At 44.3% G+C, this 14,189-nt stretch overlaps 1 protein-coding gene across 1 annotated transcript in view; it reads right to left on the bottom strand.

Annotated features, from left to right (window-relative positions):
- Nucleotides 1–14,189, bottom strand: part of LOC137436088 (CUB and sushi domain-containing protein 3-like) — a 1,358,203-nt gene that overhangs the window by 120,455 nt on the left and 1,223,559 nt on the right. Inside the window, exon 53 of the mRNA XM_078786463.1 lies at nucleotides 10,488–10,661. Within this exon, the coding sequence (XP_078642589.1) occupies nucleotides 10,488–10,661 (174 nt within the window). The remainder of the gene's footprint in view (nucleotides 1–10,487; nucleotides 10,662–14,189) is intronic.

Consider the following 14,189-nt stretch of genomic DNA (forward strand, 5'->3'; position numbering starts at 1 on the left):
ATTGTGTTTATAGATAATAATAGATCATTTGCAAATGATTAATAGTCCAACAACTTTTTGCCACGTCTTACAATTGTCGTTGCTGACTGAATTATGAATTTTCATTTTTTTTGCCACGAATTTTGCCACTGAATTGTATGAATTTCATTTGCCACTGAATTGTATGAATTTGTATGAATTTCATTTGCCACTGAATTTTTCATTTTTTTGTATGAATTGTATGTATGCCATTTGGTCGAATGATGTTCGGTCATTCGGTCAATGTTCACCTGAGTGAACGGTCAATGTTCACCTGAATGGTCAATGGTCATTCGGTCATTCGGTCAATCACCGAATGATGTTCACCTGAATTCGAATCACCGAATGATGAGTGAATTCGGTCAATGTTCACCTGAATGGTCAATGGTCATTCGGTCATTCGGTCAATCACCGAATGATGTTCGGTCATTCGGTCAATGATGTTTGGTCGAATGAATGATGTTCAATTTGGCTAAATCCAGGCATTGTATGCCATTTGTATGAATTGCATGAATTTCATTTGCCACTGAATTTTTCATTTTTGCCACTGACATTTTGCCATTTTTTGCCAACTTTTTGCCACGTCTTACAATTGTCGTTGCTGACTGAATTATGAATTTTAATTTTTTCCCTTTCTTGATGTGTCATGTCCACAGTGGTTGATTTGCTGCTTTCTCCTTGAAGACCGCTGAATGAACAGCCGTTTGGGTTAAAGCAACACATTATCGGTGTTAATGATGGGGTCGTGCTACGTTGCACCAGGTCAATTCTCTTCGATCTGGCAAAGATGTTGAGACAGTCTTATTTCACTCTCTTATCTTTCCACTTGTATCGTTCTATGTCCGGTCTCACCATAAACTCCAACCATTAGCTCAAAATATTGACAATTGCCTTCCAGTTGGGCTGTGGGGAGAGTGGTTTACATGGTATACTTGCGTGGCTCGGCTCACCACACGTCGCCGCAGAGGCACGGGCTTGTTAAAAACTGAGGGTAATGACATGACTAAACTCGAGTTGCTGTATTGTCATGATTTACAACAATCATAATACAAACATTTCTTTTGTATAAATATATTTCTAATATTGGAGATATTATTTATTTGTAATCAAAAGGTCCATGTGGTGGAAAGCTCTAACGTCTAAATGGTCAATGGTCGAAGCTGTCGAATCGGTCTGAAGGGTGTAAAGGGTCTAAATGGTGTTAAGGTCTAAGGGGTCGAAAGGGACTTAAGGAGTGTAAAGGCTTAAAGGGTATAAAAGATTGGAAGGGTGAAGGGATCTCAAGGTGTTCATAGTATTGAAAGGGTCATAAAGGTAAAAGTATCTTCAGGATCTTGGGGTTTAATGGGTCTAAAGGGTCTTATGGGTCTTACTGGCCTTCAGGGTCTTTTGGGTATTTTGTATCTTTTGCATCTTTGGGGTTTTTTTTTTGTTTTTTTTGTATACAGAATCGAGCCTCGTGAAAGAGCTAACATTTATTTCACAAAGAGATCAAACAGACAAACAAAATATATGAAAAGAGGGAGCGGAAGACAAGATGGGGAGAGAAGGCGAAGCATACAAACGCAACATTTGAGAGCAGGGACATCGGGAGATGTGTGGGAGGGAGAGGGCTTGGGGGGAGGAGGCGTGGGAAGGGGGGTGGCGGGGTGAGAAGTGTAATACACAAGGACACCAAGGACTTCCAGGAAAGAAGTTGGTATCTCAAAAAAGTGTATCTGGGGTGAATTAGTGGGGGTAGAAAAGATCAAGGTTTTGGATGGGGGAAGATAAGAGATGGTGGTGAACAACTGTTTTAAAGACCTGGAGGGAGGAGTGGTATTGAAGAGAGTGGGGGAGTTTGTTCCAGAGGCAGGAGAAAAGAGGAATGAAGGAGTGAAGGTGAGCAGAGAGTCTTGATTTTGGCAGTTTAACCACAAGAGGTGGTGAACAACTGTTTTAGAGTGAACAACTCAACATTGGAGTGATGTTGAGTTCACAACATTGGAGTGAACAACTCCAATGGCTTGATCTCTGATCATCAATTTGGTTTCAGACCAGGACACTCTACTCTGGACATGCTGCATCTGCTTTCTCAACAATGGATGGAGGTCCTCAATGCCAAACAGGAAATTAGAGCAGTCTCCCTTGACATATCACGTGCCTTCGATACGGTCTGGCACCCCGCTCTGCTCACCAAACTCTCCTCTTTTGGTATCCATGGAAATCTCCACACATGGCTGGTGGACTTCCTCTCTAGTTGTAGTCAACGTGTGGCCCTGAATGGGTTTCTCTCATCTCCTCTTCCTGTTCAGGCTGGAGTTCCCCAAGGCAGTGTTCTGGGCCCTGTGCTTTTTCTGGTCTTCATCAATGATCTCTCTGACTCTCTTGAAAATCCGCTCTATCTCTTTGCTGATGACTCTACTCTCTGTCGCTCCATTCTTCATCCCTCAGATCGGCAGTCTGCAGCCTCCTCACTCTCTGCAGACCTGGACAAAATCACAGACTGGGAAAACAAGTGGAACATGTCTTTCAATCCTGACAAATCTCACACTCTTACGATGTCTCTCCGAAAAGACCGACTGGACAACCCTCCCATCCACTTTCTGAATAATCCTCTCCAAGAAGTTCTGTCACTCAAGCTTTTGGGTCTCACTATCTGCCATGATCTTTCCTGGGAAAACCACATTTCAAATCTGGCCTCCAAAGCCAGTCGCCGACTGGGCATCCTCCGTCGTGCGAAGTCCTTCCTTGGCACACCTGAGCTCCTCACCACGTACAAGGCTTTCATCCGCAGCTCAATGGAATACTGCTCTCCCCTCTGGGCTGGTGCTCCTGCCTCACACCTAGCTCGTCTTCACGCTGTTGAAACCAAAGCATTCAGATTCATTGGAATCTCCCACGATGAAGCTAACTCCAAGGGCCTCTCACTCACTCACCGCAGGCAGGTTAGTGGTCTTTCCGTCTTCTACGGACTCCTCTCTGGTCTTGCCCCCCCCAGCTCTCTCTGGGCTCTGTCCCGCAAATATTCCTACAGGTCGCACAAGATCTGCCTGCAACCCTCTTATGGTTAAACTGCCAAAATCAAGACTCTCTGCTCACCTTCACTCCTTCATTCCTCTTTTCTCCCGCCTCTGGAACAAACTCCCTCACTCTCTTCAATCCCACTCCACCCTCCAGGTCTTTAAAACAGCTGTTCTCCACCATCTCTTATCTTCCCCCATCCAAAACCTTGATCTTTTCTACCCCCGCTAATTTCACCCCAATTCCACTTTTTTGAAATACCAACTTCTGTCCTGGAACTGGAAGTCCTTGGTGTTCTTGTGTTTTGTACTTCTCCTCCCCCCCCCCCCCCCCCCCTTCCCGGGCCCTCTCCCTTCCACGCATCTCCCTGCTCTCGGATGTTGTGTTTGTGTGCTTCCCCATCTCTCCCCATCTTGTCTTCCGCTCCCTCTTTTTATATGTTTGGTTTGTCTGGTTGATTTGTTTGTGAGCTAAATGTTAGCTCTTTACGAGCCTCGATTCAGTATACAAAAAAAAGAAAAAAAGAAGAAGGTTGCAGTCAGATCTTGTGCGACCTGTAGGAATATTTGGGGGACAGAGCCCAGAGAGAGAGCTGGGGGGGCAAGGCCGGAGAGGAGTCGGCAGAAGACGGAAAGACCACCAACCTGCCTGTGGTGAGTGAGTGAAAGGGCCTTGGAGTTAGCTTCATCGCGGTAGATTCCAATGATTCTGCAATCTTTGGTTTCAACAGCGTGAAGCCGAGCTAGGTGCGAGGCAGGAGCACCAGCCCAGAGGGGAGAGCAGTATTCGATTGAGCTGCGGATCAAAGCCTTGTATGTGGTGAAGAGCTCAGGTGTGCCAAGGAAGGACTTCGCACGACGGAGGATGCCCAGTCGGCGACTGGGTTTGGAGGCCAGATTTGAAATGTGGTTTCCCCAGGAAAGATCATGGCAGATAGTGAGACCCAAAAGCTTGAGTGACAGAACTTCTTGGAGAGGATTATTCAGAAAGTGGATGGGAGGGTTGTCCAGTCTGTCTTTTCGGAAAGACATTTTAAGAGTGTGAGATTTGTCAGGATTGAAAGACATGTTCCACTTGTTTGCCCAGTCTGTGATTTTGTCCAGGTCTGCAGAGAGTGAGGAGGCTGCAGACTGCCGATCTGAGGGATGAGGAATGGAGCGGCAGACAGTGGAGTCATCAGCAAAGAGATAGAGAGGATTTTCAAGAGAGTCAGAGAGATCATTGATGAAGACCAGAAAAAGCACAGGGCCCAGAACACTGCCTTGGGGAACTCCAGCCTGAACAGGAAGAGGAGATGAGAGAAACCCATTCAGGGCCACACGTTGACTACGACTAGAGAGGAAGTCCTAGTCGTAGGGGTATTTTGGGTCTTCATGGTATTTTGGGTCTTTATGGGTATTCAGGATATTTTGGGTTTTTCAGGGTATTTTAGGTATTCAGGGTATTTTGGGTATTCTGGGTCTTGAAGGGTCTTCAGCATATTTTGAGTCTTCCAGTACTTTTGGGTCATCATTGTCATTAAGGGTCTTTTAGGTATTTTGGGGCTTCGTGGGTCTTTTGAGACTTTGGGGTCTTTTGGATCTTTGGGGTTTCATGGTCTTTGGGTCCTCTGGGTCTTTAAGGGTTTTTGAGGTATTTTGGGTCTTTGCGGTATTTTGGGGTCTTTTGAGTCTTTGGGGGTCTTACCGTTATTTTGGGTCCTCTTGGTCTTTTGGGTCTTTAAGGGTTTTCAGGGTTTTCAGAGTATTTTGGGTCTTTAGGGGTCTTGGTGGTATCAAAGGGTCTTGGAAGACTTAAAGGCTCTTCAAAGGTCCAAGGGATCTCAGCAGTCTAAAGGGTCGAAAGGTATATTCCAACAATACGTAATTAATAGACGTACAGAATTAATAGACATGATGCAACGATCAAACAGTACGTAATTAATAGACACATAATCACAGCTTCACTGGGGTATTCGGGGTCTTTTGTGTCTTTGGGGTCGTCCTGTTATTTTGCGTCCTTTGGGTCTTTTGAGTTTTGAAAGTCTTCGGGGGTTTTTTTCTTTTTGTATACAGGATCGAGGCTCGTGAAAGAGCTATCATTTATCACACAAAAAATCAAACAGACACAAAAAACATATAATAAGGGGAGCGGTAGACAAGATGGGGAGAGAAGGGGAAGCACAAACACAACATTTGAGAGCAGGGACATCGGGAGATCTGTGAGAGGGAGAGCGCTTGGGGGGAGGAGGCGTGGGAAGGGGGGTGGGGGGGGGGGGGTGGGAGAAGTATAAAACACAAGGACACTGCAAGGACTTCCAGGAAAGAAGTTGGTATTTCAAAAAAGTAGATCTGGGGTGAAATTAGCGGGGGTAGAAAAGATCAAGGTTTTGGATGGGGGAAGATAAGAGATGGTGGTGAACAGCTGTTTTGAAGACCTGGAGGGAGGAGTGGGATTGAAGAGAGGGAGGAGTGGGATTGAAGAGAGTGAGTGAGTTTGTTCCAGAGGCAGGAGAAAAGACGAATGAAGGAGTGAAGGTTAGCAGAGAGTCTTGATTTTGGCAGTTTAACCATAAGAGGGTTGCAGGCAGATCTTGTGCGACCTGTCGGAATATTTGGGGGACAGAGCCCAGAGAGAGCTGGGGGGAGCAAGGCCGGAGAGAAGTCGGTAGAAGATGGAAAGACCACCAACCTGCCTGTGGTGAGTGAGTGAAAGGGCCTTGGAGTTAGCTTCATCGCGGTAGATTCCAATGATTCTGCAATCTTTGGTTTCAACAGCGTGAAGCCGAGCTAGGTGCGAGGCAGGAGCACAAGCCCAGAGGGGAGAGCAGTATTCTATTGAGCTGCGGATGAAAGTCTTGTATGTGGTGAAGAGCTCAGGTGTGCCAAGGAAGGACTTCGCACGACGGAGGATGCCCAGTCGGCGACTGGCTTTGGAGGCCAGATTTGAAATGTGGTTTCCCCAGGAAAGATCATGGCAGATAGTGAGACCCAAAAGCTTGAGTGACAGAACTTCTTGGAGAGGATTATTCAGAAAGTGGATGGGAGGGTTGTCCAGTCTGTCTTTTCGGAAAGACATTTTAAGAGTGTGAGATTTGTCAGGATTGAAAGACATGTGCCACTTGTTTGCCCAGTCTGTGATTTTGTCCAGGTCTGCAGAGAGTGAGGAGGCTGCAGACTGCCGATCTGAGGGATGAGGAATGGAGCGGCAGACAGTGGAGTCATCAGCAAAGAGATAGAGAGGATTTTCAAGAGAGTCAGAGAGATCATTGATGAAGACCAGAAAAAGCACAGGGCCCAGAACACTGCCTTGGGGAACTCCAGCCTGAACAGGAGGAGGAGATGAGAGAAACCCATTCAGGGCCACACGTTGACTACGACAAGAGAGGAAGTCCTAGTCGTAGGGGTATTTTGGGTCTTCATGTTATTTTGGGTCTTTATGGGTATTCAGGATATTTTGGGTTTTTCAGGGTATTTTGGGTATTCAGGGTATTTTGGGTATTCTGGGTTTTGAAGGGTCTTCAGCATATTTTGAGTCTTCCAGGACTTTTGGGTCATCATTGTCATTAAGGGTCTTTTAGGTATTTTGGGGCTTCGTGGGTCTTTTGAGACTTTGGGGTCTTTTGGATCTTTGGGGTTTCATGGTCTTTGGGTCCTCTGGGTCTTTAAGGGTTTTTGAGGTATTTTGGGTCTTTGCGGTATTTTGGGGTCTTTTGGGGTCTTACCGTTATTTTGGGTCCTCTTGGTCTTTTGGGTCTTTAAGGGTTTTCAGAGTATTTTGGGTCTTTAGCGGTCTTGGTGGTATCAAAGGGTCTTGGGAGACTTAAAGGCTCTTCAAAGGTCCAAGGGATCTCAGCAGTCTAAAGGGTCGAAAGGTATATTCCAACAATACGTAATTAATAGACGTACAGAATTAATAGACATGATGCAACGATCAAACAGTACGTAATTAATAGACACATAATCACAGCTTCACTGGGGTATTCGGGGTCTTTTGTGTCTTTGGGGTCGTCCGGTTATTTTGCGTCCTTTGGGTCTTTTGAGTTTTGAAAGTCTTCGGGGTTTTTTTTCTTTTTGTATACAGGATCGAGGCTCGTGAAAGAGCTATCATTTATCACACAAAAATCGAACAGACACAAAAAACATATAATAAGGGGAGCGGTAGACAAGATGGGGAGAGAAGGGGAAGCACAAACACAACATTTGAGAGCAGGGACATCGGGAGATCTGTGAGAGGGAGAGCGTTTGGGGTGAGGAGGCGTGGGAAGGGGGGTGGGGGGGGGGGGGCGTTGGTTGGGAGAAGTATAAAACACAAGAACACTGCAAGGACTTCCAGGAAAGAAATTGGTATTTCAAAAAAGTAGATCTGGGGTGAAATTAGCGGGGGTAGAAAAGATCAAGGTTTTGGATGGGGGAAGATAAGAGATTGGTGGTGAACAGCTGTTTTGAAGACCTGGAGGGAGGAGTGGGATTGAAGAGAGGGAGGAGTGGGATTGAAGAGAGTGAGGGAGTTTGTTCCAGAGGCAGGAGAAAAGAGGAATGAAGGAGTGAAGGTTAGCAGAGAGTCTTGATTTTGGCAGTTTAACCATAAGAGGGTTGCAGGCAGATCTTGTGCGACCTGTCGGAATATTTGGGGGACAGAGCCCAGAGAGAGCTGGGGGGAGCAAGGCCGGAGAGAAGTCGGTAGAAGATGGAAAGACCACCAACCTGCCTGCGGTGAGTGAGTGAAAGGCCCTTAGAGTTAGCTTCATCGCGGGAGATTCCAATGATTCTGCAATCTTTGGTTTCAACAGCGTGAAGCCGAGCTAGGTGTGAGGCAGGAGCACCGGCCCAGAGGGGAGAACCGTATTCCATTGAGCTGCGGATGAAAGCCTTGTATGTGGTGAGGAGCTCAGGTGTGCCAAGGAAGGACTTCGCACGACGGAGGATGCCCAGTCAGCAACTGGCTTTGGAGGCCAGATTGGAAATGTGGTTTTCCCAGGAAAGATCATGGCAGATATTGAGACCCAAAAGCTTGAGTGACAGAACTTCTTGGAGAGGATTGTTCAGAAAGCAGATGGGAGGGTTGTCCAGTCTGTCTTTTCGGAGAGACACAGTAAGAGTGTGAGACTTGTCAGGATTGAAAGACATGTTCCACTTGTTTAACCAGTCTGTGATTTTGTCCAGGTCTGCAGAGAGTGAGGAGGCTGCAGACTGCCGGTCTGAGGGATGAGGAATGGAGCGGCAGAGAGTGGAATCATCAGCAAAGAGATAGAGAGGATTTTCAAGAGAGTCTGAGAGATCATTGATGAAGACCAGAAAAAGCACAGGGCCCAGAACCAGAACTTTAAGGGCCTTTTGGGTCTTGGTGGTCTTAAGGGTCTTGGGGGACTTAAAGGGTCTTCAAAGATCTCGGCAGTCTAAAGGGTCGAAAGGTATATTCCAATAATCCGTAATTAATGGACGAACATAATTAATAGACAGAAAGCAGGCGTTCAAACAGTACGGTATTAATAGACACATAATCACAGCTTGACAGCTTCAGGACGTGCGGCTTCCTAAATGACTGGATGGACGGACGGACAGACGGCTTCACGGACCGTGTTTTTCGGTGATCCATCTATATATATATATATCTATATGTATAATTTAACAGTGATGTAAAGGTGATAATCACAAGGCATTGCAACAGTCATTTTCATATATTTGGGACAATACGTGTCAATGGATCCACTTTGGTGCACTGCAACTTCAATCCATCTTGGGAGTTTCAGTTTTGTTTTCAATTACTTTTCATTGTATCTCTATTCTGCACCAGCTCTTAAAATCTTGCACTGTCTGTACCAAACCTGCTGGCACACCTGTACTATTTACAAGTGGGAGTGGCCTCATCTTTCTAATTGGAGAGATGGAGAGCTACCATTCAATAAGATGACCACATGACTTATTGAGCAAACTTTATTTCTTTGAATGGAACATTTTCAAATTAAAATTATTTTTGCTGCACAATTACTCTGCAGATGAGTGCAGGTGTAAACAACCACTGATAGGTGAGATGTATTGCCATGAATTTTAAATTTTTATTTCAAACAGCTAATTATGAGTCTGCGTCAGAATGGCAACCTGTCCAAGATTGTAACCCAAGCCAAGAAAGTGCTTTGGCAGAACCGACTCTCTGTATAGAGCACGATACATGATGATGATGAACCATGGTGAAAATGATTATTATCCTTCTTCATCTTCCAAATTGGCAAACGTTGTTTCTTGTTCTTGCAGTCAGTTTTAATAAAGAAATAATTATAAAACTTGGCAATTGTATATTGTAGGGTAATTACACTGACAAATAAGGCCAAACTTATTTATCAGTAAAAAATGCAGACTGGAAGAATAGGTTATTGAAGGAAGACAAAAGACATAGTGTAAGTTATGTAAGTCGTTACACATTCATACAAGTGAAAACTGTGAAAGAAAGTTACTCTATGGTCATTTATATAGATTCATTAATAAAGTCACAGAGCGGTCATTATAAGTGAGAACGTTATGTGTTTGTTTGTTCACTAACTCAGCAGTTTTGTCCAATCTCAACTGAACTTGGTATATGTATTCAGGATACCCCATATTGGGAGAGGGTGGGGGGACGGGTGGGATGAGTGGGGTGGGACCTGCTGAATTATTTGAACTATCACTGGAAATCACAAGGATGTAATGTGCCGTAGATAGAGTATTAACCATCATTGTCAAAATGGAGTGTCAAAAGCGGAAAGTCTTGTAATCCAAGTAAGACAGAAAGGCAAGGTTTACAGTGATGAACTAGAACGGCACTCGGTAGAGCGCATACCTCCGCCAGACTGAACAGATTACATTTTGTATCCCACTGATAGGCTGGATCTGGATCCGGACCTGAACCAAAATCTAATCGGGTTGTTCTTGTCATATACCTAACCTCTCCACCAATTATTTTCCAAATTCACCCACAATGTTTTGAGATATGCTGTTCACAGACAGACAGACAAACAGACAGAAAACAGACAGGGGTGAAAACATAACCTCCGTCCATCTTCGGTGGCAGAAATAACTTGAACGGCACTCGGTAGAGCGTAAACCTGCGCCAGGCTGAACAGTTTATGTTTTGTATCCTACTGATATGCCGGATCTGAATCTGGACCTGAACCAAAATCGAATCAGCTTGTTCTTGTCACCTAACCAACTCATACACCTAGTTTTGTCAAAAGTCGTCCACAACATTTTGAAATGCCACGCTATATATCGCTTTTGGCCCTATCACTCAATGGTGAAGAATCACTTGAAAAATTATAGTATCCGGAACCAGATCTTCACAAAAACCTCATAATTTAGTCCTCGTCACATACCTCAAACTGTCCATCAAATTTCATCTGAATCCGTACACAACTTTTTGAGATATCCTGTTCACCAACAGACAAACTTCCACCTTCGCTCTAGAAAAAGTACCATAAAGTCATGAAAGCACAACAATCATGAAAGACTCACGAACACAGCTGGGTACACGTCCAGACCAAATGTGGTTCTTCTGGCACATGCGCACGGAGGAGCCAATAAGGCGGAATCCCGGCATGCAGTGGTACACCACGGTGTCCCTGTAAGTGAAGCTATCGCCGATGACCTCGCCGTTGGTGGTGGCTTTGGGAATCCCACAGTGACCAGCTGCAGGAGTGAAATGAACGTACAAGTAAATCTATATTCACTCGCATTTTGATCCCTCAGATTTGCTTTGTCTCATTGATTATACAAAAGTTGATCAGATGACCTGCCACAAAACACGTCAAAGAAGAAAGTGAAGGCAGAACAGTTTGTGCTGAGTAATCTTTGGCAAAACTACAAAAACTTCAACATCCCAGTCCATGTTGAAGTTTCATGAAGTTTCATGAAAACATGACCCAGAAATTATAATCAATCCTGATTCTGTAACACAATTACATGTGACGTCAGTTAGCAAGTATCAAGTAGCAATTATCAAGTGGACGGTGTGCAATAAAACAATGTATCTATTAATTTTGTAACGCTTATTTTTGAAAAAATTGCTGAATAGTACATTTTTTTAATGATCAGTATAGTGTATCTAAAAAAGATGCACCAGCATCTAGATGAAGATGAAGAATATTATTATGAAGAAGATGACTTATTGAGGAGGAGACCACCGTACCTCAAATAATGAATTTCCATTTAATCAAACTAGCAATGGTACCTGTCCTGTCGGTGGGGCTTTAATTGGGAGGCCCAAATGAAAAGGCAAAATATCAGAAATTTAAGGCTTTTTTATTTTAAACGATTTATATAAACATCCGTTAAGTCATATCACACGCAAATCATCAAAATCTAAACTATTTGTAGAATTTCAATAAAAGCCACATCACTGTTCATATCGGTAAATATTATTCCATCGTGTTTGGAAAAACTGGAAAATTGGAAAAATTGGGGGAAAAAATGGAAAAACAATATAGCTTATTTTACTCCAGGTGGTCCCAGGATTACCCACCCAAAATTTCGTTGTGATCGGTTCAGCCGTTTTTGCGGTACCTGGGAACAGACAGACAGACAGACAGACAGACGGACAGATTTGGTGAATTATAGTAAGATTATGCGCGATTTCAACCCCAGACCTCTTCAGATGCGAAACCTCAGGCGATTATCCATCATTTAAAAAAACAATTTAGGATTCCTTTAATATGGCAGCCTACTTGTTTCATTCAACTTTTCTCACTGAAAAATAATCTGTGGAAATTGTGCAGAAATCCCACCGTTTAATCGAATTGTGGAATTTATCACATTATTTAATCAAATTATTTTCGTTGCCTGGCCTGGCGTTGGCTTAGCGGTTAGGGTGCCGGCTTGGGATCCTAGGATCCTGGGTTCGAATCCCGGTCGATCGCTGAATTAACGTCAGGGGGGTTGACTCAGCCTGTCATCCTTCCGAGGTCGGCAAATTGAGTACCAGCTTGCTGGGATGAATGATCCCGGTGTGTACCCCGATTTAGAATAGGTACACCGTATCCCTGCGCATCGTAGGAGGCGACCAAGGGTTGGCGTCAGGAAGGGCATCCGGCCATAAAAACATTGCCTCAAACAGGGAACCATGATTGTCATGGGGCGCGCAAGGCTAACCCCCGCTCTAGCGGGGAAAAATGGCCTTAAAACGATCATTCATTCATTCATTCATTTAATGAAATTATTTACGAGCCTCAGTGGCCTAATGGTAAGAGGCTCCTCTCCGAGTCTGGGAGGTTGATGGTTCCCAACACTAAGCGAGACACTTTGGTAATGGTACGTGCTGCTTCCTGGCTTGACGCTAAACATTTGGATAGAGCACGGAAAAAACAACCATAAGTTGGTAATAATAGAATAATAGTGCAGGCTTTGATGGGACTAATGGCTTCCTCCTGAATCGAAGATCCTTGAAAGTGAACTCGTATGATTTATTATTCTTATATGAGGGAAATTCCTACCACTTTTGATGAGTTTTCCAAAATTTTCTGTAATACCCACCACTTGGCATTCGTTTAACTCACCTCTTCTCACTGAACGGGGATCTGGGAGACTTGTACTGAAATTCCGCAGTTTAATCAAAGTATGCGAGAATTTCACTTCTGACATTGCAATAATAAGATGTGAATATTTCATTTTTTGATCCTGAGGCCTAACTATTCCCACACATATATATTTTTAATCTACAATGATTTAGATATTTTTTCCTATCATTTATGCAGTCAATAGTGACCTACCACACTGAATGCAAAAAAAAACAAAAACTAATTGTAACAAATGTAAAAATAGTTATATGTATCATGCTTTATACCATTTCCGTGAAACTAATTCCCATACAAACGAATATGAATCGATATTATGACCTAATATAGATACCGGGAATTGAGGCCTTGTATTTCCAGAGGCCTAGCACCTTTCACAGAGGACTGCAATAAATTTTGTAATTTATAAGTACAAGTAATCACGAAAAAAATCACAATAACTAAAATAAATCACTATTGATCGACTACAATCAATTTTGAAAGAAAGTCTTCTTTACCGTCATGTTGTGACACTTTGTGCCGACCCTCCTTTTTCGTATGCTGCGACGAGAAGCAGCATTGGCTAGGGGTGTGGATGTGCTGCTGATGCAGTGCCACCCTGTAAGTTAGGGCAGCAATTTGGAATTTGGCCATGGTGCCGGTGTCGCGAAATAAATCCGCCCCCGTATAAACTCTCCCCCCGGCGAATCTGTACCGGTATAAACTCGCCCCCCCGGCGGATACGTTTCTCGCCCCCATCAGAATAGAATCGCCCCCCATTCTCGTTTGCGGATATATAAATATACATATGGAAATATTGGTTTACAAGAGGGGACGTGATAAAAGTACTACTAATATTGTTTGGGGAATTGATTGAGTGCGGACTTACACATTTTCTCAATCTTTTTAAGAAATACTTGAACACTTGATATCGTAATTATTGATAGATTTTTATTGGTTTATTCTATTTTGGTTATAGTTTTATGGTTTTTATGGTTTTATGGTCATTTTTATGGTTATTTTTATGGTTATTTATGGTTATTTTTGGTTATTTTATGTTATTTTTGGTTATTTTTATTTATTTTTATGGTTATTATGGTTTTATTTTTATTGGTTTACACCAATATTCAGTTGCTCTAGTTGTAGATTAATTGTAAAAGAACTCTTCCACAATCACCAAGAGCCATACAATTGTTACACTTTTTTCCAAGTTTGAATATCTGCTGAAACATGCACATAAATCGCGGCGTTACGCGCGCTGCTTGCGAGCAAGGAGGAAGCGGACAAGCGGTAACTTATAAGCGTCTTTATTTCAGGAGCTCACTGTAACACTGGCGCGCTCGGGGCTGCGCGCCCGGTGTATATCATGAGGCCACGCCTACCCCTCGGGCGTGGCCACCGCCCACTTGGTGCGCGGAATGATGTCACCACGCCAGTGGGCTTTTGTGTCCGCCACACGCGCCCCCCCAGAATTCCCGCGCACCTGGAGGGCCAGTTTGCGGGGCAGACGAATGACCCGGCCGAAGCGCCCCCTGGCGATCGGCGGCGTCCGGGGTGCAGGGATGCCAGGTGGGATGCCCCTGGCTGCCCCTGGGATGGGTGCAGGACCGGGGAGCGGCGTGGCTGGGCAGTGCCGGGGGTCCGCCCGCAGGGGGGCGGCCCCGACGTG

The sequence above is a fragment of the Myxine glutinosa genome, chromosome 11 (assembly GCF_964187855.1).
Source record: "Myxine glutinosa chromosome 11, kmMyxGlut1.1, whole genome shotgun sequence".
In the NCBI taxonomy this organism is placed as follows: domain Eukaryota; kingdom Metazoa; phylum Chordata; class Myxini; order Myxiniformes; family Myxinidae; genus Myxine; species Myxine glutinosa.